The 27,920-nt window shown below is 49.2% G+C and overlaps 10 protein-coding genes across 10 annotated transcripts; 5 read left to right on the top strand and 5 right to left on the bottom strand.

The window, feature by feature from the left end:
- Positions 1-587: 587 nt before the first annotated feature.
- Positions 588-1,602, top strand: F4807DRAFT_467520 (Ctr copper transporter family-domain-containing protein). The gene is made up of 4 exons (XM_048002493.1): positions 588-805; positions 931-1,289; positions 1,379-1,471; positions 1,543-1,602. The coding sequence occupies exons 1-4, from the start codon at positions 647-649 to the stop codon at positions 1,589-1,591; spliced, it is 660 nt and encodes a 219-aa protein (XP_047854127.1). The 5' UTR covers positions 588-646; the 3' UTR covers positions 1,592-1,602.
- Positions 1,603-4,314: 2,712 nt separating this feature from the next.
- F4807DRAFT_84106 (Prefoldin subunit-domain-containing protein) lies at positions 4,315-6,603 on the top strand. Its single transcript, XM_048003547.1, has 2 exons — positions 4,315-6,464; positions 6,587-6,603. Exon 1 carries the CDS (start codon positions 4,370-4,372, stop codon positions 6,197-6,199), a length of 1,830 nt encoding a protein of 609 aa, XP_047854126.1. The 5' UTR covers positions 4,315-4,369; the 3' UTR covers positions 6,200-6,464; positions 6,587-6,603.
- F4807DRAFT_84103 (nuclear movement protein) lies at positions 6,562-7,986 on the bottom strand. The gene is made up of 3 exons (XM_048003546.1): positions 7,635-7,986; positions 7,363-7,565; positions 6,562-7,274 (listed from the first exon to the last, which is right to left on the bottom strand). The coding sequence occupies exons 1-3, from the start codon at positions 7,645-7,647 to the stop codon at positions 6,924-6,926; spliced, it is 567 nt and encodes a 188-aa protein (XP_047854125.1). The 5' UTR covers positions 7,648-7,986; the 3' UTR covers positions 6,562-6,923.
- Positions 7,984-9,554, top strand: F4807DRAFT_425574 (CDK-activating kinase assembly factor). Its single transcript, XM_047997975.1, has one exon. It carries the CDS (start codon positions 8,266-8,268, stop codon positions 9,520-9,522), a length of 1,257 nt encoding a protein of 418 aa, XP_047854124.1. The 5' UTR covers positions 7,984-8,265; the 3' UTR covers positions 9,523-9,554.
- Positions 9,555-10,142: 588 nt separating this feature from the next.
- Positions 10,143-13,642, bottom strand: F4807DRAFT_425573 (ANTH-domain-containing protein). The gene is made up of 5 exons (XM_047997974.1): positions 12,977-13,642; positions 12,634-12,871; positions 12,383-12,573; positions 12,217-12,325; positions 10,143-12,164 (listed from the first exon to the last, which is right to left on the bottom strand). Exons 1-5 carry the CDS (start codon positions 13,022-13,024, stop codon positions 10,834-10,836), a joined length of 1,917 nt encoding a protein of 638 aa, XP_047854123.1. The 5' UTR covers positions 13,025-13,642; the 3' UTR covers positions 10,143-10,833.
- A 1,223-nt stretch (positions 13,643-14,865) lies between these two features.
- On the top strand, positions 14,866-17,466 carry F4807DRAFT_84051 (tRNA synthetases class II-domain-containing protein). The gene is made up of 2 exons (XM_048003545.1): positions 14,866-16,293; positions 16,345-17,466. Exons 1-2 carry the CDS (start codon positions 14,986-14,988, stop codon positions 17,323-17,325), a joined length of 2,289 nt encoding a protein of 762 aa, XP_047854122.1. The 5' UTR covers positions 14,866-14,985; the 3' UTR covers positions 17,326-17,466.
- A 141-nt stretch (positions 17,467-17,607) lies between these two features.
- On the bottom strand, positions 17,608-18,302 carry F4807DRAFT_460348 (uncharacterized protein; the record flags this gene model as incomplete). Its single annotated transcript, XM_048001516.1, has 2 exons — positions 17,608-17,951; positions 18,143-18,302. 2 exons carry the CDS (start codon positions 18,300-18,302, stop codon positions 17,608-17,610), a joined length of 504 nt encoding a protein of 167 aa, XP_047854121.1.
- A 794-nt stretch (positions 18,303-19,096) lies between these two features.
- Positions 19,097-23,912, bottom strand: F4807DRAFT_425569 (glycosyltransferase family 1 protein). Its single transcript, XM_047997973.1, has 6 exons — positions 23,373-23,912; positions 22,630-23,311; positions 22,340-22,576; positions 21,519-22,286; positions 20,665-21,458; positions 19,097-20,608 (listed from the first exon to the last, which is right to left on the bottom strand). The coding sequence occupies exons 1-6, from the start codon at positions 23,602-23,604 to the stop codon at positions 19,320-19,322; spliced, it is 4,002 nt and encodes a 1,333-aa protein (XP_047854120.1). The 5' UTR covers positions 23,605-23,912; the 3' UTR covers positions 19,097-19,319.
- Positions 23,913-25,415: 1,503 nt separating this feature from the next.
- On the top strand, positions 25,416-26,597 carry F4807DRAFT_425567 (retinol dehydrogenase 13). Its single transcript, XM_047997972.1, has one exon. The coding sequence runs from the start codon at positions 25,486-25,488 to the stop codon at positions 26,455-26,457; it is 972 nt and encodes a 323-aa protein (XP_047854119.1). The 5' UTR covers positions 25,416-25,485; the 3' UTR covers positions 26,458-26,597.
- A 42-nt stretch (positions 26,598-26,639) lies between these two features.
- Positions 26,640-27,822, bottom strand: F4807DRAFT_425566 (Sec61beta family-domain-containing protein). Its single transcript, XM_047997971.1, has 4 exons — positions 27,652-27,822; positions 27,297-27,501; positions 27,145-27,240; positions 26,640-27,091 (listed from the first exon to the last, which is right to left on the bottom strand). Exons 1-4 carry the CDS (start codon positions 27,652-27,654, stop codon positions 27,057-27,059), a joined length of 339 nt encoding a protein of 112 aa, XP_047854118.1. The 5' UTR covers positions 27,655-27,822; the 3' UTR covers positions 26,640-27,056.
- Between the last annotated feature and the right edge of the window lie 98 nt (positions 27,823-27,920).

Raw genomic sequence — 27,920 nt, 5'->3', positions numbered from 1 at the left:
CGGAATATTCTTGGTAGGGGATCCGTGGACGGTTGTGGCGATTTTATACAGGAAGGAACAGTAGGCCCTAGCGGTGGATACTGTTGCTTCTTTGACGTTGGATACAATATGCTCAAATGTGCTCCTATTTCGGGGCAAAGTATCTTTAGCAAACATTTGTGTGGTAAGGTACCACTGATCTGGAACTGCTCACAGTCAGAATCGTACCACAGCCCATCTAACGAGGTAACACAAGGATACAGATGTAAAGCACACAAGGACAGCTGTTTGCTTCAACAGTCGGCTCGAAAAATTCATTCGGCTAGGAAGTTACGGCAGTAGACGGTGGACGGTATTTCGCACCTGCCTAGGCATACCCAATGTGCCTACCTGCTGAACGAATAGGCATTTCTGGGTAAGTACTATCCAACTGTCAACTGTATCAACTGTACACGCCTAGCAACCGTTTTATCAGTGCGGTTGCCCCGTGACAAACTTCGGTGAATCTTTTCTTCCCTCGTCGCCGACCCGGCTACGAAAAACTTCCTGTGTTGTCTTCTACCTGCACGCGTGGTGCACAAACGTAAACCTTTCTTCCAATTACAACATCCAAACCACGATTCTCATCACATCAAACTTCTCTTTCGCGACGCAACGTTTGCCCATCATGGATATGGGAGATATGCCCGGTATGACATCGTCATCTTCGATGATGATGGACATGCCCACTTCAACTTCTACTGCTGCTCCCGCAGCCACCTCTATGAGCATGGGCGGAATGGATATGGGAGGCATGGGCATGGGCGGCCACAGCTGCAAGATCTCGGTAAGTATCGTCCTATTATCCATTCGTTCTAATCATCATCCGCAAATCGCAAACAATTATCCTCTATTAATGATAGGATGAAATTGTTGCGACTAATTTTGATAAATGCTAACCGACACCAATAGATGCTCTGGAACTGGAACACGGTCGACGCGTGCTTCCTCTCGTCTTCATGGCACATTAAGTCCAAGGGCATGTTCGCCGGATCTTGCATCGGCGTGATCCTTCTTGCCATCACCCTCGAGGGTCTTCGCCGCTCCGTCAAGGAGTATGACCGCTTCCTCGTTCGCAAGAACGCCAACGGCCCTGTCGCCGTGACCCGTGCCGATTCACCTAAGATCGATCCTCCCACCACCGCCGCCTCGGGCCCTTCGTCGGCTGCTCCCGCTGCAGCTGCGGCTGGTTACCGACCCAAGGTGTGGGAGCAGGCCATTCGTGCGCTTCTCCACACGGCCCAGTTCGTAGTGGCCTACTTCCTCATGCTGTATGTGCTCCCCTCTCTGTAACCATTTATTTCTTTGCGCTTCTACACAACAAACAGACGGGACATAATATGACTAACCACATTGACAGGCTTGCCATGTACTACAATGGCTACTTCATCATCTGCATCTTCATCGGTGCGTACATTGGCAGCTTCATCTTCCAGTATGAGAAGCTTGGCAGGTAAGTTTTCTCACAGACCTTTGTGTCTTTTTTTTTCATTTTCTGCCACATCCAACTAATAACAATAACAGTGGACAGCAGACCAGTGCTGCCGGTGAAGCCACAGTTTGCTGTGGTTAAGCCTATCCCTCCCCATCTCTGCGAGCATCGCCGACCTTAGCAATTTGTCGATAAACTGCTATGGACTGGTGTTTTACCCTTATTCACAAACCCGCATGTAGGGTTCCAGGGTTATTGACACCATGCTACGAGGCACATTTTGCCTGATGATAAGGATCATAGGATCATCATAATTCCCCTTTCCCCATCATATGAATTCGTACAATAAAGATTTGTACTTGCCCCCCATAATTGGTCTTAATTATTGTAAATGTGAATGAATGTGTTCTTCGGTACATTTCGTAATTTCATGATCATTCCTACGCTATGAGTTTACTAACCTATCGTTTGCTCTGTATATCAATACCAACTACTGTATAGACGTATTAATTAATGCCTTAGTGAATCTAATACTAGTAGTCTGTGGACTACTTATGTGATATGAACTCGCCGGTCCATAAACGACGTACGTACGTATGTTTAGGAAGGCTTATCATAATCCACAGCCTATTTTGCCAATCTCGTTGTCATCGTCTGCATTCACAAATCTGGATACTACAAAAGAAAAATTGTTATCAGGTATCTGGTACTCTCTATAGTAAATCTTACTCAATAAACCTGGGCTATGGATAATGGGCATATGGAATAAATGCAACAAGGAAAATCATTTCGAGAAGACCGCCATATCACATGGAGCCAGAGCTACCAGGAAATCTAACCAATAATATGTGTAGCATCCAATTCATTAGATATCTAATTATCCAGGCCGAAGAGCAAGTCCTATGGGGAAAAGGAGGCTAATATGAATATGGGATTATTCCTTTTGTCCTGGATTCTATTGCATCTTCTTTCGGTTAGTACACTATTATTACTCTAGACCTTCCAGGAATAAGCAGGTGCAACTATCGTGACGGCTGGTGCAAGAGTGGCATTTGAATACAAAGTTACCTAAGTACTATGTATCCTTATTTACATATTTCTTTGTTTTTCTAGTGTGGTCGACAGCTGCTCTCGAGATCCTAGACCTATTTAGGGTGCCTAAGGGCTATGGTGTATGTAGTTGCAAGTTGTAAATGGAAGTAGCTGCCAATTTTCATGACCCACCTCCTAAATCTATGTATACGGCAGGCCCTGAATTTCCAACGACCGAATCAGCAGGCAACAAGTTCGCGTCCACTCCATGATAAAAGCACCCGTCGAACACTTCGACTTCACAAAATTATTTCTCCCGTTAACAACAACCGAAATTGAGAACACCTCATCATCAGAACTCTCAACCGTTCATAAAGATGGAAACAAATTCACGTCGTTCGTGGTTTGTTGAAGATGTATGTAATTTATTATTTAATCATTGTATATTACAAACACTAATTAATTTTGCAGTGGAACGCACCGCCGATGGCACCAAACAAGAAGTCCAAAGGGCTTAAAAGGTTCTTGACGCAACCCTACCAGAGGGTGAAGAACTGGGTTCAGTCTTTATTTAATCGAAAGGACGACAGCGAGATTGAAGATTCTATCAATATCTCTAATGTTGATAGCTTCTTGCATCAACCCAGTGCCCATGGCGCCGGCGTGCAGGAAGGCACCATCCCTATTGCCGAGCCGGGTGAACCAGCACAATCACCCCACTTCGCACCCAGTGGGAGCACCCTGGTTCAGGAAGGTATCGAATCCCCATTCCTAACACCTCCCGTCGGGAGAGTGGACAATACAGTCAACCCGTTCGCTGACCCGCAGTGACGGGAAGCGCCAAGGGATGGAAAATTATTTCGTTAGCATTATACCACCCCGAGCCCACGAGATTTAGTAGGGGGTAGGAGGGGTCGACCAAAGTCCCTTGGCCCATCCCCTTTCCGGGGTTGGAGCGTCGACCAGCTTTGCGCGATGACAACGCTCTGCTTGACGGGTATTTCGATGAAGGGGCTTGAACCCTTCGTAACACAGGGGTGGCCAACTAGCCTGCATGATAAAGTATGTAGACATAAAGTCTTGCCCTTACGCTTATACGATGGCTAATTTTCTAAGAAACACTGTGCTGCCCCTCGAGAATTGATCTAGCGACTTTGGGTCTGGAGTGGCTAGTACAGTTAATATACTTACAGGCGCTCTACGATAGCAACATTATTGCCGGGCGAATCATTCCCGAATATAGGCAAGGAGACAAAGGTCGACTGTCTCAGTATTATGGCCCTGATTAAAGATCTCCACGATTTGCGATTCAGAGCCCCGACACGCAGAGACGGCCTACAACCAAAGTGCCTTCTGATTACCCACTTATAGGAGCACTATGGGTACTTGAGCGGACTATCCAGGATGTCCTAGGATCCGGAGAAGCCAACACTTGGCCAGGTGGTGTGTACGGACGTATATGCGGGAGGGATTCGTTGGGAGGGCCCGGGTACTAGGGAATTGATTTTTTCTACGTTTACCTTTCATGCTTTCCTTTCTAACATTCATACTGAAAGGGCTTGAACATTGAAAGTGACATACACATTCGTAGATGTAGCAAGCGGTACGTTAAGGTGCATGGTAAAAGTAAGAGTTGCAAGCAATGTCGTCACCCGGGTCTACTCCGGCAAGATGATCTTAGTCAGCAGCTTTCATTACATAATTTACCCCATGCTGCACCGCAGATGTATCAACGTCAATCGGTTAGACTCTCGGTACGTACCGCGTGTGGCTAATGGGTCTTAGCTCATCCAGATATCTTTTTTTTGTTCCACTTTCTGCAGGAACGGAACGAACTATTTCACAACATTCTGTACAAAAACACTTCATCACTCGATAACTTCCAGGATGGCGCCAACCAAAGACAGCTTCCTTGACCTAGAAAGACAACGAAAGAAGTTAGAGGAAAATGTCGAAAAGCTTTCCAAGGCCCTTGAATATTGGAAACAATCACAGGAAGAGTACGAGTCGCTGCGCAAGGCTGTTCAGTCGCTACCGTCATCGGCCAGCCGAGTAGAACTTACAAATACACGGGACCAATTTGAAGGCAAAATTTTGGACAAAAAGGAACTGGACGTTATATTCGGTCCCAATGTCGCCAAGAGTGCCGAGCAAGTTGTCAGCTTACTCACGAACCGGGTGGACTACGTCTCTAAAAATGTAGGCACACTAACGAAACAACTCGAGGATGCGCAGAACAAGCTCGCCGCCGTAACGGTTGTCACAAACCCCGACGCCACTGACGAAGAAGGGCTGCCGATTACCGAGATCATGGAAGAGTTGGATGACGATGACAATGTGATATCCTACACCCTACGCACTCCTGGGGACAATCGACCGCAGATTCTAGAGACATTGAGGAAAGCTGGTATCATAGACTTTGGACCTTCCACCAACGAAAACGTCCTACCTGAAATCTCGGAAGAGACTCAGCAGGACGAGTCACAGCCCCCAGCAGATGATCAAAGTCAATCAGTCCACCAGTCCAAGCAACCCCAGGATGTCGAGCCGCCAACCGTCGCAGCCCAGCCGGCCGAACAAACTGACAAGTCACCTGTCAAAGAACAACCAAAACCAAAGCCTAAGTCTAAGAAAAAGAGCGTGGCATTTGCCGAGGATACTAAGCCCGAGGAAGAACAGACGCAATCGGATACTGCTAAGAGGCTAGAAGAAATTCTCCAGAAGGCAAGGGACCAGCAGAGCATAATATCAAATCCCGTCTTCCCTGCCGACGAATCACCAGAGGACGCAGAACTGAGAGAAGATATGATCCGCTATAATAAGGAGACTATGGAATACGAGATGGCCCCTATCGTTGCTGAATTGCAACTAGAAGAGGGGTCTTCTACAGATGACACAGGTGACTATAGCGACGACGACGATGACGATGAGGAAGATGAATTTGGTCGGACAAAGGTCCATGTCGATGATGACTGGAAACGATATATGCTGGAACTTAAAGAGAAGCTGTCCGGTTATGAGTTTAAGAAGGATGTGGCGGTAGATGATGATGATGATCTGGTCGAAGGCATTGGTCGTATAACCATCAAACACGAAGGTCAAGATACGCCCAATGTTGGGAGTGAACCAGTAGTCAACTCTATCGGGGAGGATTCAGCGCCAGTGAAAGACGTTAAGAAGAGCGTCAAATTCGCCGAGAGTGTGGACATCGCGGAGGCCCCAGCTCCAAAGCAAACACGGCCAAAACAGACAAAGCAGTCCGAAGTGGACCCTATTTCTGACGTTGTTATGGAGCGCAACGGCGGAACGCCTCAACCAAGAGTAGCTTCATCTAAGAAGACATCTCGATTCCGCAAGGCGAGAAACACCGAACCTGCGATAGTGAAGGCGCCCGTGGCCCTAGATGGCACCCCTATCGCACCGGATAGACCCAACATCAATATTAAACCTATTCCCTCAGGCCCTGAGGGTCAGACTGTGGCAAAGTCTGTATTAGAACACGAGCCATCTTCAGAGGTGAAAGAGCCGGATGAATTCGATGCCAACCTCCTACACAACCAAGCTACGGAAGAGTATCATAAGATGCGGAATAGGCTCGTCCATCGCAACGGTGGCTTTATGAAGGAAGATGAGAGCCCGATCCAACCGCTAGATGAAGAAGAGGGCGGACCAAAGCGGGTGAGCCGTTTTAAAGCGGCTAGGCTAGGAAAGCCTTGAAGGGGGTTAAGAATTCGCAACTGGTTTTTGATCCTAGGATTAAGTGAATCCGACTTGCGCTTATTATGCGACTAAGGATTGCCTACGGCCGGAGATTTACGACTTTGATATTGATGCTGCGGACTTGACGAACTCACCAATGTCTCATAAATGTCTAAACCGGCGGTTCACTTGGCACCTAGGTACTTAGCATCCATGCATTACTCAATCAGGGGGTCAGTCTTCAAAACTCGCCACCAATAATTTACAAGAGAATGCTTCTAACGTAAGTCGGCTTTTCGCAACGTGCCTGTCGTAAGTGTCTTTTCGCTATTTTATTTCTTTCATCTAAGATAACACCATGAATATGTGTGACGGAACGCTCTTAATCTGACAATTGATGCGTAGCGGTGATCCATCTGCTATGTCATTACTAGCGATTCCAAGATCGAAACTCAGCTGGGCTCTCTGAAGCCTTTACCTTTGGCATCTTATGCCCCCGTGGTATTGGCTATTCGTTTCACCCTGCACATTTTATTCCGTTTATCCCCATCCGCAAATCCGCATATACAGATGATGTACGTATGTAGCTAATGAGATGATGGTCGATAAGCGTATTCCTTCTAAGTGCCTCTCTTCCGTGACTTAGATTTCAACCATCGCTAGCGACACCTCCCCGAATATCGGAATTTTTGACATTTACTGTTTTTGCTTCCTTTTCTTACTCCCAGCCTCGGTAAAAACCCTACTGCACCTTAGCGTTGCTAAAGTCGAGCTCGGGGTGCTGCTCCTGGAACTTCTTGAGGATGTCGGCCTTCTTCTGGTCGTCGGAGGTGGGCAGGCCCTGCTCCTTCTGGCGCTGGTCGTACATCATCTTCTCGACCATGCCGCGGGTCTCGCCGTCGAGGTCGCTCAGCTTCGAGTTCTCGGGCTGGATCTTGGTGACGTCGATCTTGGGGGCCGCCGTCACCACGTGCGCCCACCACTCCATCTTGTTCACCTTGTCCAGGTGGATCTCGATCGTCTTCGTGCCGTCGGGCGAGGAGACTAGCGTCCAGGTCGAGTCTTCGGTGTGCACCGCGTGCGGGAGGTCGCCCTGTTTTGGTGGTGGCTGGTTAATGTCTTCCGTTCTTTCAATATTCCACTTCCTTATGTATCCTCGATGTGAGGGTAGGTGTATCTACATCGATGATGGGATCTTGGCCCTTGATGCCGGCCTTCAGCTTCAGCTTCTTGATGTCCACGACGATATCCCGGCCCTTGAGGTTACCGGGGACGGTGATGTTGATGTCGACGTCGCCGATGGTTTGGTTCCACTTGTACGGCAGCGCGGCCTGCTCTTCGGCCTCCTTGGCGCGGGCAGCTGCTTCTTGCTCGGGGGTGGGATCTGATGACGGTTGTTAGAGAGGTAGCTATTCATAGTGACTATAGAGTAGGGTCATGGGTGGACTCAAACCGGTATCAGCCATTATTTTGAGCTTCTTCGTAGTATTTTCTGTCGTGGATTGTCGTTTGGTGTATTAGGAATTAAGTTAGGTAGATGGAAGAATCTATCAGAAATTGGACGAAGATCTGAAGAGCTCATAGCTGATGGAGGGGCAGTCGCTAGTGGGGCAAATCATCCCTGCAACTTCCAAAGCTCCCTGGGAATTCTTGGCCAATCATCTTCTAGGTAATGAATGTGGACATGGTACCTAACGGCGCTGTACCTGCTACCTAGCCCCATTCTTTCTTGTGCTTGTCTTAGGTACCTACCTAGTACTTTAAACAGTTATCAACCTAAATTCCAACGAGAAAGCTCAACTTCCATTCTTCCAATCTTCAACCTTCAACCTTTTTCTCTTTCTAACCGTACATACTATTCAAAGTCTTGCTCGATACTTCACAAGCACATCTATCGCAAGACGATACGGTCAAATCAAATGAGCACCGATTATTCATTCACGCTCTTTTCTTCCACCTAGCCACCGTCTTTACGGCGATCGCTTCTCTACGATCATTACCTCGCAGGACGGGAAGTTGAAAGACGGGTTTCGAACAAACCGAACAACAAACCACTAGAACAACGTAAAAATCAATCAATCGTCATGTCGCGCAAACCGGTGGCAGCCTCAGCCAACCCCGACTCCCACAATGCCGCGCCCGCCGCCATGATCCCGGATGACGTGTGCCCTGTGTGCCGCCGTCAGAAGTACTTCAATCCCGACCTCGAGTTTCTCATCAACCCCGAGTGTTACCACCCAATGTGTCAGCGGTGCGTGGAATTCATCTTCGGCAAAGGGCCGGCGCAATGTCCACACCCCGGCTGCAGCAAGACGCTCCGCCAGCGCGGCTTCCACTCCGCCTTCTTCAAGGACCTCAAGGTCGAGCGAGAGGTGGACGTGCGCCGACGCGTGCAGGCCGTCTTCAACATGACCGAGGACGACTTCGTCTCGCTGCGCGACTACAACGACTACCTGCAGCAGGTGGAGGACCTGACCTTCGACCTGGTCCAGGGCGGCGACGCGGACCGCAAGGCCGCGGAGAAGAAGCTGCTGGCGTACGAGCAGAAGCACCGCGACGAGATCGAGAAGAACAAGCGCCGCGGCCGCGAGGCCGAGTCCATCCGCAAGCAGCGCGACGCCGCGGACGCCGAGGCGGCAAAACAGCGCAGACTGGAAGAGCAGCGCGAGGAGGAGCGCGCCAAGGCCGAAGAAGCCACCATCAACGCCGAGGTCATGGAGGCGCTCGCGCGCGGCGAGCCCGGCACGGCGGCAGACATCCAAGCGCGCATCGTGGCGCAGAAGCGCGCCCGCGTCGCCGAGATCGCCGGCTCGCACTTCCCCTCGCTTCTCAACACATCATCGACCACCACCGCCAGCGCCTCCTCCAAGCTCTCGTCCGCGCGGAACTCGAACCTGCTGTCCATCCGCGGCCTCAAGGACAAGAACGCGCGCGACGAGGACGCCGACTACTACACGCGTCCGTACGACCCCTTCGCGGGCCTCGACCTCGTGCCCACGCGGTACAAGCTGCGGTTCTCGACTTATTCTTCGGCGGCGGCGGTCAACAAGGACGGCGAGTCCGGGTACGCGAACCCGTGGCTCGACCGCGCGCGCACGGCCGACGACCACCGCGTCCCCGGGTACAGCATCAAGGAGTACGTCACGCGCGCCGTGTTCGAGGCGTTCGCGGGCCTGGGCGTGGTCGTCGGCGAGGAGAAGGCGGATGCGGCGAGGGCCGTTGGGACTTCGGGCGCGGAGGTCGCGGCTGCTACGGGTCGGACGGGGGGGATGGATGTTGATATTGGTATGGGTAAGGGGAAGAGGGGTGGGAGGATGGGTGTTGATGATGTTTTTGTCTGAGGGGATGATGGACGGGATGGGGAGGGAAAGGGAAAGGGGGAAGGAAGGATAATACGAAGGAAGAAAAGAGAAGGGAAGCAAAACACGACTGCTAGTGATGGGGATCTCCGTAAGGACGGATGGGTGGATCATGCCTACTACGTATACCCTAAGCAACCAACCTCACGAACCGACAAAACGATGAGGGGATAGGGAGTTCACATTTGGCATTGTTTGAGTTACATTTGCATGGCGACGGCGTTGGGACTTGCACACGTGTTGCAGTCGGACCAAAAGGTCGGTTTCTCGTGCTGGGACAGATAAATTCGGATAAAACCGGAATCCTTTAGGGTGTCATAATGAACATATTGATGCTCTTAATGACTTGATTTTTGCTTCTATGTGCTTCTGTTTCCCTCTATTCCTTTTTATACATCTGGACCTTGTGAAGGGGTTCGTAATTGATAATAGGATTAGAGCTGATTATGTGTGAAGAACCTGAACCTAGAGAATAGGGGCGCGTCGTGCGGAATCTGCCCCTATTATCCATGTCATCTTGCCAGCACACGTGAATGGACCCCTACATTACACCCGTGACAACACACAACACGGCAAACAACACAAGCACAAGCCAAGACATATACGATATCAACGTAGCTAGATATGCTATGTCATTATACAATAGCCTACTATTAAACGTAATTGCCTTTGCAAAGGGTGTCCGTCAAGTTAAGTTTTAAGTCAACGACTTCCTTCTTCTCTCGCTTCTCTTTCCCTTTCCCTTTCCCTTCCTTTCTCTTTGAATAGTACAGGTTTACTTAGTAGCATGAAGATTGATAAACCTCCACCACCGCCTCCACCAATTTCTCTTCTCATCCGCCGTCAAATACCTAGGTGCCTAGGCGGCGAATACACTGCTTCAGTTTCCGGTCGTCCGTCTCCCTCTTACAAAAGATTTTCCTTCCTAAAAAGGTGGTTAAAAGCAAAGCAAAGCAAAGCTGGACCGTTTGCTCGCTCATCTCTGCCCTTGTCTCCCTCTCACTCGCACGCTTTCTGTGGGATATATCACACCTCTTCAGGCTAGAGAATCGGTCTGGTAGGAAAATTCCCCTGTTGGTTACATTTATTGAGCTCGCTCTCCCCCTTCCTCCATTCTGAACAAATCCGGCGCGTGTGGAGGAAAATATCGTCAAATCCAGGGATAACGCCTCGCTCTATGTGAACTTGGATAAGCCGGAAGGTATTTAGTTAGGTAATCTTTGCCTCGATCGTTCTCTTCCACACCTGCCTGATACTATTATACTTCCACGGTCACCTGAAAATAATGCTGCCCTATTGTTGCCAGGGTGTCTGCGTAGCAGGTCGAGGGAACACTGGCATCGTCTCCATATGATCTAAGCCTCCACCGAGCGGCGTCTGCTGAGCATGCTGCCAGCCCATGCCTGTTTGGTGGTTCACGAAGGCGCCTTGCCGGAAAGGATTCGTGCTGCCAGTCGGTTGCGGCATAAGGCCACTGCTCGTCTGCGGCCTCTGTGGCTGAGCTTGTTGAGCCTGAGGGACGTTCTGTGTCTGGCTGAAATTCCTAGCGAATGGATTTGTTCCGGTGGTAGCTGACTGGAGTGGTGCTTGAACCGGGGCTTGGGGAGGTTGCGATTGGAAAGGAGAACTTGAAGGAGGATTTTGGAAGGGTGTGGCGGCTTGAGGGGATGATCTCGCGAAGGGGTTAGTATTTTGTCGAGTTAGGCTAGTAGCATGGGTTTGCGGGCTAGTTGGCGCGCCGAATGAGTTGTTGGTCATCCCGGTTGGATTCGCCATCATCATAGATGCCCTGAAAGGATTTGTAATCTGCTGACCGGGCTGGAGGCCCGTCTGCATGGGAGGCGAGAGAGTTCCAGGTTGGAATGACGCAGTAGAGTCCTGCGGTATAGGGGGGAGGTTGTTTGGCGTGAAAGATGGCTGCGGCTGTGGCGTGAACCCACCAAAACCAGCCCCGGTGAAGTTTGGCTGCATTTGGTTCGGTACCTGCTGTTGCTGAGAGAACGCACCGACGTTCTGCTGTTGGAAAGGGCTATTATTGGGTTGAAATCCAGTTTGCTGAGGAACAAACCCATTGGCTTGAAGCTGGCCGGTCTGCTGCACTGCAAAGCCATCGTTCGAGGGCCAAGGGTTTCCTGTAGGCATTGGTTGATTCACTTGGCCCATCTGAGGTTGGTGCTGGGTATTCGAGTGCATGGCCATAGAAGTCTGGTTCTGCTCTATCGAGTCGAAGAAATCGATGAGATCCGGATCTGGCCCCTTGGTAGGCTGCGGTGGTGCGCCCGAAGTGGATGCGGACGATGCTTTCGCTTTTGCGGTTGTGGATTTGGAATCTGTAGCGCCCTTGTCGGCCTTCGAAGAAAGTCCGCTACCGCCTTTCTTGGCCTCGAGCTCGGCCAGGTACTGTCGTCGGTGGGTTTCGAAATCGGGGTCTTCCAGATATTCTACCAGCTGACGACGAAGGGTAACCGGAGCGTGCTTTAATTTAGGTACCTCAACCCTAGTATGGGGTTCCCACTGCCGAGCTACGGATAGATATTGAACGACATAATCCGTCTGCTTCGTAAAGTTCTGGTAGATTCCCAAAGCTCTTTCCGCATCCACCTTCGACATTTCAAAGAAGTGCCCTGAATACTATTAGCCTGCCATCTATCGAATAGCGGGTATTTGCAAACGTACCTAAAATGTTGATCATGGCTTGGTTCAACACTTGGAATAGCGACAGCAAGTCCAGAACCAGAAGTCTAAAGACGGTGATGGTAATTTCATTCTCGGGGTCTTCGAGAACCTGTCGATGTTAGCGTCAGGGGGGGCTTTTTTACGATGGTAGACTTGGACGACTCACATCGCACTTTAGAAGAGCGGTAAGTTGATGCTGAACGACCTCGGTCTGTCGCAGCAGACCCTTCTCAACTGACAATTTCTCCAACCGTGTTTCTTTGCCCCGAACCCAATCTACTCCCGTCTCCCTGAATGCACGTACCCGTTCTGCTAGGTAGCCGGCATAATGTCGTATGTTTCGGCCTTGGATCTGAGCTGTCATGTATGTTAGAATATTACCTCACAGTCAACGGATGACGTGGACAAGATACTCACCATCAGTAAAGGAGCTGATGGCTAGCGCAGTTCGATGTTTCGCAAGATAGCCTAGTGTCGCATCCGGAGAGCCTTCCCTGATCATCAAATGGATGGTAATCAGGCTCTTGAGTACGACGGTCCATGTTGAATCTCGCAACCGAAACTGCAGCGCTCGAAAGATCTCTCCTACGCCTGCCTCGCTCGAGTGGGTGGCGATAAGGATATGTTCGATATACTTGGTCTTCGGAGGAGCGGCCTAGTTAAAGATGCTAATGTCAGCCTCGAATCCCATCACACTACCACGCCATCTGCCATATGCCATTCACCGCACACCGCACATGATATTCTGATGAAGACTAACCTTTATCTTCGTTGCACCCTTCACCGATTTCTCAAAAGAGCTAGACATGATGCCGGACCTTGTGAACTTGACTGAGTAGGCTGAGGTCAAGCCTCAGCTTCTTCGTTCGTCTTGTAGGGGCGTAACTCGTAACTTTGGCGGGTTGGGTACCGGTGGGCAACGTGGGTTCGTGGGGTTCGTGGTTTACAGGGGGGAAAGAGGAGTTCTCGGAAACACCAAGGAGAATTGGTAGGATTGTTTGTCAGTGTCGGACAAAGGCGACAATCATAATCGGGGGTGCGACGTCACGGTTGATCAACTTCGTGGCCGATGGAATTGAGTGGATTGACGGGATTTCGTGAGCGTGAGCATAGACAGGCGAACAAGCGACGGGCGACAGGCGGATTTGGGGTCGTTACGGCTGTTCCATTTCGAGCAAAAGACGTTTCCATGTAACTACTAATACATTTAATTCTAATTCGCAGATGACTGAAAAGTTTCGAGTTATTTCGTGGATTGCCGGGCTCGATATCTTTCTCGTCCTAATCATTAAAAACCTATGGAAGCGGTAGATGGAAAGTCGAAGTTCCAAGTCCAAGTTTCCCAGCCGCGAGTTGCGAGTTGGGAGTTGTCTGTCGGGATATCGGGCTGCTAATCCAATTTAAGGTTCAGTCCTGTCATCCTTTACCCACTATACTTAGGTACATCTTGGCACATCCTATCCACAGCTCAGGCACGATGCCACTCAGTCACCTCCCGTACCTGAAATTTAGCGACGATAGGAGCGATTCATTTACACGCCGCTACTTGATTCGTAACAATATTCCCCTTGTCTTTTATAGGATATCAATCTAGATCATGGAGCATGAGTTTGATCGAATATCTGCATGAATTATATGTAGTAAATCACATGCGCATCTACCTAATCATTGGTACACAGAGCAAGGTACAAGGTGCCAAGTAGAAGGTCTATACGTACATTAATGTGGTACCATCTGGGTTGATCCTATGGACGTTATGAGGTCATTGCAACTATACTCATAAACAAGTGAAAAAGAAAAATTATGTAGCACTTAGCTAATGATAATACAAATGGATACCTAATCAAACTCTAGTAGGTATTAAATGTGCATAGTGTACTTGTGAATTCGATGAACTGGGCACATTGGGCATATTCATTGCTGGTCTATGAGCAAACATCCCAGGCCATCATACAAGTGAAGAAAGCTCTGTACATGAGAAAGATACCCGTACATAATACATGCCTACTAGCTATGTACGAACAAACATAAGGTCGATAAAAATATACAGGAGAACTAATTAGACAAGGCACCTATCGCAGCTATGTTGGAACAGTTGCAGTTGTGAGAATATAACGGATTCTTTCATATATATACAAGTTACCTAAGCAACCAAGATATTCTCGGAGCGGAACAACAGGATATGTTAGGGCAAATGATAGTAAGGAAAATAAAGCCTTCCACTCTGTCAAATATTCATCAGAGTTGCTATATCGCGTCCGATGTAAACAAGGTCGAGGTGTGTCGAACGCTTATTTCATGATTCCAACCTCACATCACAACAAAACCACTTAAGCCCATAAGGGAGAATTTTGAAGCTCCGCGAGGAGGAACACATCATATGGTACACGCAGCTTTCATCATCTATGAAATTAATGTTAGCAGAATTCATTTAGTCATTTCGTGGCAGATAAGAACTCACTTTTATTTGAAGTGGAAGGATGAAGAGGAAAAGAAAAGAAAAGCTCTAAACTCTGGCGGCACGTTTCTTTTAGGACAAGGATATTTTTTGCGCCGGGAGCGGAACCGCAATTGTCCGCCCTAACTTACGTAATCCCTAATAAGGCCTAGGTACCCCTGCTAGAATTTTGGGTCTTCAACGTTCAAAGTAATAGGTACATAGGTACATCAGAATTTATTCACACTGCCGGTCATATGTTCCTAGAACCTCTTGCTCGAAAAAAATTCATTTGAGGTCTTCGAAGGCTCGACAAGTCAAATGAGAACTCAATGGCCCGGTTACTCTCAAGTATATTACGAAATAATTCTTTAAGATGCATCTGTCGCGTCCCAAGACGGCCACTGCCTCGCCAATGCCGGCCAATTCTTCAACTGGAGCACGCAAGATCCATCGAGACCACCTTCAGGACCACTTCCGATGAGGATAACCGAAAGTTGGGGTCTAGCTCTATAACTAAGACCTTAAACTTTCTAGATGAAAAAGAGGAATATACCATCGAAGACCCGTTTGAGATGTTTGAGAGATCCTGTATGGTACTAAGAGACCAACCGCCTAAAATGACTGAATTTCCGATGGGACAAGATGTCGTACTTTACGGCTATATTGGCAAACGGAAAGACTTGGGTAGTGCCCTCAGCTTTTGTGATTTTCAAGACAAGGATTCTAAAGCCGATTTTCAAATTGTGTCCCAATGGGAGGACCCTGATTCTCGCCAATATTACGCTCACAAATCTCTGAAGGCTATACCGTCTTACAGTCCTGTTATGTTGATGGGAACTGTTCAGGAATCTCAGAAAAAATCCACAGACCCTTTGGTAGAAGCCAAGGGTTTAGAGAAAGTCGATATAAGAATAAAATATATACGATGTCTGAACACCTTTCCTAAGGACGTCGTTGTCTCCAAGGATACTGTGTGGCCAGCCAAAGCACGCCACATGCAGTTACGCTTCGATCCTTTCCTTCGGGATAGGCTGATTTTCCGCGCCTGGATTAAGAGACAGTTAATCCGCATCCTAGCGGCCCGGAAATTCCTCGAAATTGAAACCCCGGTTCTCTTCAAGTCGACCCCAGAAGGCGCTCGCGAATTCCTAGTGCCGACGAGGAAGAAGGGTTACGCGTATGCGCTTCCGCAGAGCCCACAGCAGTATAAGCAGACTCTCATGGCCGGAGGTATCCTGAAATATTATCAATTTGCCAAGTGCTTCCGCGACGAGGATCATCGTGCCGATAGGCAACCAGAATTCACACAGCTAGACTTAGAGATGGGCTTTGTTACCGGGAGAGAAGTTATGAATCTCGTCACGGTCCTGGTGACATCTCTTTTTGTCCAACTTCACCAATCTTGGAGGATAGTAGAAATCAATGGCGTACGACATCCAGTACGCATTGCCCCCGAAGACCACGCAAGCGAGAGAAAGAGGGCGAAGAGGTGGGTTAAACCATTGACTGATCCAGGCGAACTAATCAATCGCTTTCCAAGACCCCAACCTATAACGATTTTGAAATACGCAGATGCAATGAAAAGATATGGAAGTGATAAACCCGACCTACGCATTGATTTTCCTTGGGCGACATGGGTGCGTTTGGCCTCCTTGTAATACAAATGTTTTACATTCTAACATAGACAGATCTACCGAATGGGACAACGGGGGAAGGGTCTTCCCTCACAATTTACTAGAATGATATCGAGATTGCCAGATCCCGTCGTCGAAGCCTTCAGGTTTCGCCTTGATGCTCCTCATAACCCCGACGTGTCCAGACAGTTCATCAAGAATTTTATGGACAGCCTTCCCAACAGCACGCTTAACATAGGCCCTGAGAACACTCCAGGGGTATTTGTTTATGACTCTGCTAAGCCGCTTAATGGCTTATCGGCTTTAGGCTTCGACGGAGTCGAGTTACTCGACAGCATGCAGGAGAAATGGCCCAAATGCATCGATGGAGATATCCTCATATTCCACGCGCGTAAAGATGCTCCTCTACACGGAGGCTGGACCGAGATCGGCAAAATTCGAACAGCGCTCTACTGGACCGCCGTAAATGAGGGCTTGATTCCCAAGAATAACAATTTCCATGTCCTCTGGGTCCACGGCTTTCCGCTCTTTTCGCCGACCGGAGACGACCCGGGGCAAGGCGGCAAGGCGGGGATCTGCTCGACACATCACCCATTCACGGCCCCGCTAAACGACCAGGACTTCAAAAACCTCAAGACGGAACCACTTCATGTTAAGGCCGACCACTACGATCTCGTCATCAACGGAGTCGAAATCGGTGGTGGAAGCCGACGTATACATATCGCCGAGGTTCAAGAATACGTCTTGCGGGACATCCTTAAGATGACGGATGAGGGAATTAGTCAATTCTCACATCTTCTTGATGCCTTGAGAGCCGGATGTCCGCCGCACGCCGGATTCGCGTTCGGGTTCGACCGTCTTATTTCCGTGCTACTCGACGTGCCGTCGGTCAGGGACGTCATCGCGTTCCCCAAGACTAACAAGGGCGAGGATCTTCTGGTCGGCAGCCCGGCGAAGGTTACACCAGAACAGATGAAGACATATCATATATTCGGAGAAGCGGATAAGATACCTGAAGATGAAATAGAGGCGTGATTATAATATCACGTGTGTATATCAGGAATAACATGTACCATAAGGGACTCAATACCACTGATTTCAACCCTAGGATAGAATAAAAGGTAATGAGCGATATGAGTACAAGAACGAGAGACCAATCATTGGAGCTCTTATACCCATCCATTCGAACCGTATATAGCTTCCGAACACACCAAATACTACCAGTCACCCCTTACTACCAAGACGACTAAAAAGACACTCCGTATACCAGACCCATTATTGTGCTTTCTTACTCTCAGACCCTTCAAATACTATAGATCACTTGATAGTCACCAAACCCACATCCGTCTCCCCGTCTACCTCCCCATCAAGCTCCTCGTCTAGATTCCCACTCACCTCCCTCGAATTTTCATCTTTCCCCACTTCCCCATCGACCTCCTTATTCATTTCCCCTGTCTCAACCATATCCACCTCCCCATCCACGCTCACGTCTTCATCCCGATTCCCATCCACAGCGCCAGAGCCGTTCACCTCCACAAACTCCGCAGCAGGCAACCCCTCCTCATCACCCGGCATCTCGTACGTCCCGCTCAGGGGCCTAGCATGGCGCGTGCGCTCGCCGATGATGTTCGAGGTGTCGATTGCTTCCTTGTCGTCGCGCGCTTTTGTCCGCTGCTGTTAGCGCGTATCTCTCTATTCTACGCCTCTAAATTGCCATCGAAGCTGAAGGTAAATAAAGGGGGAGGAAGGGCGTGTAGGTAGGGATAAAGAGGTAGCGAGATTGATAAGGGGCTGAATAGGGAGAGGAAGGAGGGGAAAGGGGTAAAAGAAATAGGTAGGGACAAGGACATACTAAGCGGAAGCTCAACAGTCTCGGCTTTCTTCTCGTCGACCAGTTCCTTCGCGGGAATCTCGCCGTTCTCGTCCCCGGGACGCGGGACGTATTGGGCGTCTGGCACGGCAACAGTGCCTGCGGGGGTGGGAGTGGGGGCTTCGTTGCTGGGGGACGACATATTGACTTCGATGAATATAAAATTGGTTAATAGGGGTTTAACTTGTGTGTTCTCGTTGGCTATTGAGATATAAAAACTTTGAGCTGTTTTGCGAATGAGAAGTCTCCAATATCGAGCGGCTGCCCCGATTCTTATACCCAATGCTCTACCTCCTTCTCCTCGCCTAATGTTGACAACACATCCAACGCCAAACGCCGCTTCGTCATCAACGTCATCGTCGGCCATGGATCACTCGATATCTTGGAACCCTTAGCACCTTCTCCTTCGAGACGATGATATAATTCACGATAGCTACCCCGCTATAGCCTCGCCTATATCCCATCACCTACCACGCATCGTACGCATCACAAACGTACGTGGCGCCGTCACTCCTCCATATTGCTTCTCCCCGTATCTTAATCTCCAACAATGACCTATCGCATCTCCTCGGCTCTATTCCCTATTCACGAAGCTCAGATTATAACCCCCCGCGTGTGACGGGCCCTTCCCTCCAGCATCGCTAATGTGATAGTGGTGACATGAAGTGGCCATGATAACTCATCTGCAAGAGAAACGTGGAAAAAGCAAGCCCCCCCGAAATAGCCACGTGCTTCAGGGACCCGTTGCATCATCTCACGTCTTCTAGACCGGGGTTTGGACCTTTGCTTATTCCCAGCTGCATACTACCTAGGTACTTAGAATTCACGATATACGCACCTTTTATCTTAGTCTCCATGTTAAGGAGATAACAACAACTAAATATCCAACCAAGTTACCCGACCAGAATATAATCATGGTCTCCAACTCCATTGCTTTTCCCAACGCCCATTCATACAGCTAGTAGTCCCATCACAATCACATGCACACATAAACGTCACCAAGACCCAAAAGCAGTAGCCATTGTCGCAATCAACTTGCTATTTCAGCCTGTATAATCCTAATTAAGTAAGGGTATCATTATCCTATCGTATGCTCGCGTAATCACTCGTGTTCGTATCCATTATCCATTCCCTACACGCCCTTTCGCACACATCAGGACTATGACGGGCCGCCACCCCCACCACGCCTAGCCCCGCTTTCCGTGCGCATGCTCTCCTCTAGCGCTCGCCTCAGCTCCTCGTCTTCGTCGGCCGTATCTGCTTGTTTCCCCCTGGTCTTGCGGAATTCTTCCTCCGCCAGGCTCTGCTTCTTGACGTACTCCAACACGATATCCTCCTCCGTCCTCAACGACGAGGCGCGTGCTAACTGCTCCTTGTGTGCCTTCTCGGACTCCTCGATGGCGCGGCGGAGCTCTTCATCATCGGTGACCCCCTGAGTCTGTTCTGCCTGCGAAGCTTCGATTGCCTTCCTTAGCTCTTCTTCGTCGTCTGGGCGTCTACCTTCTACCCCAGAGGCTTGGATGGCTTCCTTATAGTCTTGGTCGTCTTCACCCCCCGCGCTACGTTCCGTTTGCGATCTCTCCAGGGCCCGTTTATAATCCTCGTCCTCGCTACTATCGACATCGTGTCTCTGAACCCCGCTTCCTTGCTGCTCAGCTATGCTCAACTGAACTGCTTGTTCGATTAAGGCTTGATACTCCTCATCAGTAATATTCGTCAGGTCTTCGGGCATCCGGGGTGGTAGTGCTGGCCCAGCCACTGGTTGTTTGATATCATGATTTGGCAATGGGTGTTTGTGATCAACCATAGATATGTATCCAGAATCCTGTGTGGCCTGAGATATGGTCGAGGCAAGTGACGAAAGTGTCGTTGATCTGCTTCGTAATAGTCTGACGCTCGATCGAATCGCTTGTTCTACCCGAGCATCTTCGGACTCATCGCCTCTAGAGGTTTCTCGTACCGCAGTTAGAATTGCTTCCTCAAAGTTATGATCGTCACGTGTACTATTAGTGGCCGGATGCTCTTCAATGAATGTGCCGCCTGTCGCCGCCGCTTCCGCTCGTTTCTTCTTCCATGCTTTCTTCTGCTCCTGCAGTTTCTTCCTTTCCTCGTAAGATAGGTGCCTTGTGTTAAACCACCCCGTTTTTGGTGGTTCGTTGCCGACAATTTGCTCTGTAATGACCGAGCCGTGATTTGATGATGCAGGAGACTCATCCCGGGCCTTTCCTTTCTCCTTCTGCTTCCACAAGTAAAAATCCTTCATATTTTCTTTCTGGGAAATCCAGCGAACTTCTATGTCCTCCCGCTCCTCAGGCGATGAGTTCGCAAAATCATCCTGGCTTTGAGAGATCCGAGACGCAATGATGTACTTCTGGGCACTCTGAGCAAATAGCGTCCGAATTTCGGCATGTACACCCTGCATTGTGTATGCGGGAATGGACCAAATAGCTGTTATGGTTATTAGCATTCATAATCGTATTGCCATAAATTACCATGTGACTTACCAGCCGCAGGTTTGAACACCAACCCTCCGATACCTTTGCTGAACCCCTTTAAGGCTCCCATCGCACCTTCTTTCTCTGCGCCTCTAATAGGTTGCGTCACTAATCCAGTTATCCCGTCGAACATGCCAAAACCGAATTCCTTTCCAGCAATCTTGAGGCCACTGGCAAAATCGGTTACTTTCTCTGCGGGACGAACGGTATCATCGTTATATAAAGTTGGCGCATTTCTGAAGCCTCTCGCAAGTCCTAGACAAAAATTCATAGGAGACTTCATCCCAGTCGCCACGATGTTGTTGATGCTCTTGCCAGCACCGATTGCGCTCTCGAAGTTTTCATTACTCAGGAGATTAGGCGATGCTGCCCCTGATCTATGTGAGGAATCTGTACGGTTACGGCGTAAGATAGACGCTGTCCCAGATGGTGATCGTGAATGCCCTGTTCCTGTCGGGGTGAGAGGGATCGAGGTAGTTGAAATATTGTTCTCGGACCCCGCACCTAATGGGTTATGATGTACGTTAAGCGATTCCGATTTCACCAATGTTGTTGTTGAGTCTGCTGGCCCTTCTGGCTTCAGGCTAGGCGTGCTGTTATTAGCCTCACTTGATGACATTGTTGTTGAATCATCGCCAAGTTTGTCTGAAGACCTTGATTTTGGTGTTGCCGCTTTGAAAAGTTCTCTTGGAAAATCCGCCGCGGACATGGCAATGGTGCCAATGTCTCCTATCAAAGCTGACGTACAAGCTGAGATAGGATCTGTCGGGTGGTCCTCGGTACTGTATTCGTTTGCACGGAACCTAATATGAATAATTAGAAAAGTTGTATGATCACAACCAAGACCTATCAAACCGACTTACAATTTCAGATCCGAGTATCGCAAATACCCGGCATTAACCAGTGTCGCAGCTGCCAACGCGCTGAGGAAAATCTGGGTCCGTCGGAGACGCCACACGGCAACTCGGCTAGGAGCTAGTGCGCATCGAAGTCTGTCAACGTTGAGATGTCTGTGGAAGCTTTGGGCTCCAACATCTGTGCCATTCTCTTCGCGTATTTTCTCTCCTAATTCGCGGGCTCGTGCCTGGGTCTCTGGTTTGGTTGCTACCCGGATAGCTTCGGCTAGTCCTGCAGCAGTGAGGCTCTTATACGGAATGGGATCCGGTCCTGCCCCGGCTCTCGCAACCATAGCGCCCCAAAATGGCTGATCTCCGAAGAACGGGACGACGATAGTAGGTTTACCAGCATTGATACCGGCTGCTGTGGTTCCGGCACCTCCATGATGACAAACAGCGGAGACGTGTTGAAATAGCCAGTCATGGGGAACATTGCCGAGCATGAAAACACCATCTGGTATACCAACCGAGTCTGCTCCCAACCCACCCCATCCCTTTGAGACTAAAGCCCGCACTCCGGTTTCCGCCACTGCGTCAAATATTGTTCTGGTAAGGCCGTTCGGATCATCCACAACAATGGAACCAAAGCCGATGTAGATAGGGGGTGGGCCTGCTGCAAGAAATGCAGCTAATTCAGGATCTGGCGTATAAGACGATGCTAGGTTGAGGAAATAAAACCCAGCAACGTCGATATGCTGTCCCCAGTCATTCGGTTTAGGGATGAGAGCCGGAGACCTGCGAGATATGAGATTTGTACCACTTCGATATATAAGAGTTCATGAACTTACCAGCAGTATGTGTAAGGAATCCGAAGGCGGGTTAATACAGCAGGCGCCCAGAGTATAGATAGTGGCTCAAGATCGAGGATCTTTGTGCGAAACCGGTTAATGACATCTCCAAGTCCCTGCCATGTCATCATCTCAACTAGCGTATAGGAAACGTAGTTTGTGGTGACAGGATCCGTATTTGACGATTGAATATTTGCTAGTGGCTGCGGAAATGCTCTTGTTGGCGACCAAGGCATACTGGTACGAATATTAGTAAGAGACTCCACTCTGAAGTTATAGGTAACACTTACGTGAACATCAGGTGCAGAGGTACCCCCAGCTTCTCAGCTACGTGTATATGTGCAAAACTTGGGGGGTTCGCGATGATCGCATCAGCGATGAATGGCTTATGACCCGTTTCTTCGGGCAAGGGAGCCGGGAGCTCATCGCGTTCGGCATCTACTTTACTTCGGCGGTCGAAGCGTGGGGCCGGGCCGAGGCCATTTCCAGTCTCTATGCAAGATCTCCAACAGCCAAGAACGATCTCTTCAATTCCCTTTCTTCGCTTAGTTATCTCGCCACTCTTCAGCGCATCCATACCAGGCATTAATCCTGGATTTTTTACCATAAAGGCCATAAGCTCGGCAGGGTCGCCGCCGATATTGAAGAATTCCAAGCCATTTTCCTCAACGAATTTCTGGAAGGTGGTATGCGTAGCTACTCGGACACGATGGCCGTACGTATTCTTCAAAACTTGCCCTAGCGCAACAAATGGTTGCACATCGCCTCTCGATCCCACGATCTGTATAACCACGTTTAATCGAGGAGGTGGAGTCTGACCTGGTTGGCCACCTAAACTAGGAGGGATATAGGCAGGTGGGAGAGTTGATGCCGGTTCGGTGCTCTCTCTCAGCTGATTACGCAGAGCGGGAGCTATGAAATCGGCTAAATGCCGACTTGTCTGATTGATATTGATGTTGACTCGGCCGTCATCTATTATCGAATTCTCCAGTTAGCTATAACAACATCGACCAATCCAAGCATCATGACCTACCCGTAACAGCAGCACCAGCGTCAAAACCTGTTTGGTGAAGGGAGAACTGATCATGGAATTCGCTATAGGCTGGGGGGACATCATCTTCTGCTCCTAGCTCGGCCTCCACGGGTATAGGTCCTTCACTCTGAGCCTCATTCATGACGACCTCGGGGGCGTTGCTGAGAGAAATACGACGAGCCTGAGCGGCTTCGTCCGCTTTTGGAGCGCTTTTCTCGTCGATGATCGACATGTTTTATGTCTTTATCTTCAAGACAACATGCGGAAAAAAATGTAGAAGAGTCAAGGTAAATAGTTAGAACAGTTGAGTCTATTGAAGACGATTCTGAAGAGATACTTGTAAAGCTAGGCGCTAGTGGTTGAAAATGAAGAGGGGAATGACGATAGAGGGGTATCACATGAAGTACTACCTAGGTAGGTAGGTAATGAATGAATACTGAGGACTTAGTCAAGTATCACAGGGAAAATAAAGTTGAAGAAGAAAGATGAATAAGTGAAAGTCAACAATTAGAATTTATTGAGCGAAGGGAACAATAATGATGTGGGTTCAAGGTCGTAGGAGGCAGTCGTGGAGCTGTGGTTGCATGAAGTACCTGGTGCAGCAGCTGATGTCAGGTACATGCGTGGGCCTTTCCTACCTTACTTGCAGGTAACCAACAAGCTTGCCCCGTTCAAAGCGATGACGTCTAGGCTGCCACATACGGCTATCATCTATTGGTGGGCAAGTATGTAGGTACCTTTCGTGTCCCGTTTCCTGTTCGAACCCGTAGATATTTTCAATTGATTATTGCTGGCGCCGATTTAAAATGATAACGAATATCGTGTTTCCGTAGCCTCAATTCTCCAGAACTAACTGTTTAGGACCCATAACGTTCACATGGTTACTCTCTTGGTTCTGGCGTAAATCGCACTCGCGACCGTTTTTCGCATTATAGCGAGGGTCTGCATGGAAATACTTAAGGAAAATAGAGATTGATTGCGGGTCTTCGATTGGTTTAATGCGCAACCCGAAGGAGAGTGGGGCTGTGAAGGTCGTGCAAAGGGGATTGGGAGTGGGCGATGCTCACTACAGTTGGGGCTGTACGAAGTTAGGCGTTTTTAATAGGCGTTTTTCGTACCAAAGCGAATGTCCGAATATTTTCGTGAAACTATATAACTACTGGTATATGAAGTGAGGGTATCCAGGTTTAATGGTTCCAAGTCATGAGAGAATAAATACGAAATAGCGAAGACGATTATTATAGTGTTAAGTTTGGACGTGGTCGTTAATTCGGACGTGAAGATAGGATTTAATAGCATTCTTCATAAGATTCATCCTTCAATGTTGAAGACCCGTCCGCTTGATGGGATTACCTACCTAAACATTACTTAAGCACTTTCATTTTTTGTTCATAGGTACTTCCAAACTAGAATTTCTAGCAGGTCTCGGAAAGCTCCTTACACAAGAGGTCGCTCCAGGGCTGTTCCTTGCTTGCGATAGGCAACTGCGATAGAGCCTTTTATATTGGGGAATCCTATAGGGGCGGCAGGCAGAAACATAAGAAAAGCAAGCTAACCTTATACACATTTCGTGTCAGGCGACGATGGATCTCCGAAGTCCCATCCACATATCCCCGAACGGGGATGAGGTTCTATAATCTCATGTTGTGACCAACAGGATTGGACTTGACTAATTCTCATGTTGTTGGAAGAATAAAGAAAATTCCCTTGAGTTTCGTGTTGTACGGGTAGTTACACCAGCGTGTTTAAGTAAATAAGACCGGCTGAGGACGGGTGAGAAGCTTTAAGTCCGCCAAACACCGGCTGAAGGTTGACAATGTCTTTGGCTACGCAACGTACGTTAAGATGAATTATGTTCATTCAGTCCTTTGTCGGATGAAAGACATGCCGCTGGTCCATATCATATCCAAGCTAAAACCTAACGACGATGCTAACGTCGATGAGATGATTGCTATCGCCGATGCCAATGGCGATAGAAAGGGGACATAAATAGGGGTAGTGAAGCCTGGGAATCAGATCACGACTAAAAACCACTGTACTTAGCAAATAGCCAAATCACAATCTAATTTTCGATCAAAATCAGACAAAAACTCACTTACACTAGAGATCAACAATGTCTCCCTTCGGCTTACACACACCCTCAGAAGAGGTCGCCAAAGCCTTCGCAGACCGCATCAAGGGGCGCACATTCCTCATCACAGGAACCAGCGCCAAAGGTATCGGCGCCCAAGCCGCCATAAGCCTCGCCCGCGAATCGCCCGCGCGCCTAATCCTCGTGAGCCGCAGCAAAACGAAGTCCGAGCCCGTGCTCGCGGAAATCGCGCGCGTGAACTCCAGCGTCAAGACCACCTTCGTGATCTGCGAGCTCTCGGACTTCGACTCCGTGCGGGCCGCCGCGGCGCAGATCAACGACGACGCGTCGATCCCGCGCATCGACGCCGTGATCAACAACGCGGGCGTCATGGCCATCAAGGAGTACACGCTCGACAAGCAGGGGTACGAGATGACGCTCTCGTCGAACCACCTCGGCCACTTCCTGCTGACCAACCTGATCATGCCCAAGATCCTCGCCGCGGGGCCCGGGTCGCGCATCGTCAACGTCTCGAGCAAGGGGCACCGCATCAGCGCCTTCCGCTTCGACGACTACAACTTCAGCGGCGGCGCCGACTACGACGGGTGGAGCGCGTACGGGCAGTCGAAGACGGCCAACGTGCTGTTCTCCGTCGACCTCGCGCGGCGGCTGGCCGGGCGCGGGATCCGCGCCTACGCCGTGCATCCGGGCGGGATCTACGGCACGGGTCTAGCCACGCATGTAGAAGACAACATGTGGCCTCAGCTCGACGTCGCTACGATGAAGAACACGGGCCGCTTATTCGGCGCCATAGCCGACGACCTGAAGACGCTGACGGAAGGGGCATCGTCTCTGCTAGCCGCGGCGCTGGACCCGGAGTTTGATGATAAGTCTGGGTCGTTTATTCAAGATTGTCAGGTCTATACCGCGCTTGAGCATGCGACTGATCCGGAGAGTGCGCGTAAGCTGTGGGAGCTTAGTGAGAAGTTGGTTGGCCAGAAATTTGACCTGTAAGAAATGTCATGTGAAATGGTTGGAAGAGAGTATGACATTGGAAAATTGAAACCTGTTATATTTGTATGCTGCGCCGTACCACGAGCTTGATAATCCTAAATTAGCCAATTGGCGTATAACCATCCAGCTCTTTATATTCTCCATCTTTACATCGTTGTCTCTATTCCCCTATGTTGTGCAAAATTGACGTATTAGTAGGGAAAAATTATGAGCAAGATAAACAATTTTCACGGGAATAGCTCAAAATAAGACCATATTTGTTAGAAGGCAATACTTGTTTCTGAAAATCTCAAAATTGCATAGATCGCTTGTCTAATGTCATTTCGGTAGAGGCAAAGGAAATCTTTTGCGTGAGCCTGCCAAGTTTTGATATAGTACAAAGGCCAGCTCGCCAGAAACTGTGTCATGATTCTGGACTGGTAGGTAAAGTTGGGTTAACATCGTTGCTGACGTTCGGATTCATCTGTTTCCATCGATTGCCTGCTCCATGTCCAGTCGAAAGTCGCAGCTATTCGGTGCCGCGCCCTATTCGACGATCACACAGCATCCATATTAATATATTCAACCACCGTCCATCATCCGCCATCGCCATCACCATTTTAGCTTGAGAATCGTCGAGTGATCTTTGCAATAACTATGTAACTTATTAATATTTGTGCTCCTCATGGAAAGAAACATGTTGCATACCGTGCAAAGCGACAACACTGAAGATGAAGACTAGTGAGAGAACAAGAACAACAACGGGGTCGACCTTCAGACCAGGAGATTCGTCGGTGTAGAGTCCTAAATCGAATTAGCATCGCGTTACGACCCAATACACATCTGCCTTTTTCACGTACTCAGCATCGTGCTGCTGCTACCACCCGCACCCGCGGCACGGGTACTACTCGGCCGCGCATTTGCGATCTTCTCTTTCTGGTCGGCAGCAGCTCTTCGTCGGATGGCAGTTCGTGCGCCTCCAGGGGGTGCAGGGGATGAAGGTCGGCCGGTGCTGGCACCAGTAGCGGCCGGCGAGTTGGCGGGAGAAGCAGCTCGAGGAGAAGACTAAAATCATCGTAGATGTCAGCGCGAGTTCTGGCAAAGATTGAGTAGGCCGTCAATGCCAATTCCATGCAGCGCAGCAGTCACCATCTAAGACTTGCTGATTCACCCCTTTTGAGGAATTGCATTGCGACCCGGCGTTTATGAACATACCATTGCGAAAATTAGGTGACGGTCAAAGTATAGACAAAAGCGAAACGACAAAATCTCCCTCTCTGTGGTTGATCAGGATGTAGAAAGGGAATGTAGATGGAAGAATGGAAAGTCGCGTGTGGATTATTGGCGTGGTCAATATTTAGGAGCTGTCTCCAAATAAAATCCGGGGTTCAATTGAGGCCACGATTTTGGAAAGCTCGGACGTTTTCGAGAGCAGGGATTGGATTTTACTTTTTCCGATATTCCGTTTATATCCGTATTTCATT

Source organism: Annulohypoxylon truncatum, assembly GCF_022578515.1.
Source record: "Annulohypoxylon truncatum strain CBS 140777 unplaced genomic scaffold F4807scaffold_16, whole genome shotgun sequence".
NCBI classification, from domain to species: domain Eukaryota; kingdom Fungi; phylum Ascomycota; class Sordariomycetes; order Xylariales; family Hypoxylaceae; genus Annulohypoxylon; species Annulohypoxylon truncatum.
Note: the sequence above shows the minus strand (reverse complement) of the source record. Positions and strands in the feature narration are given on the sequence as shown.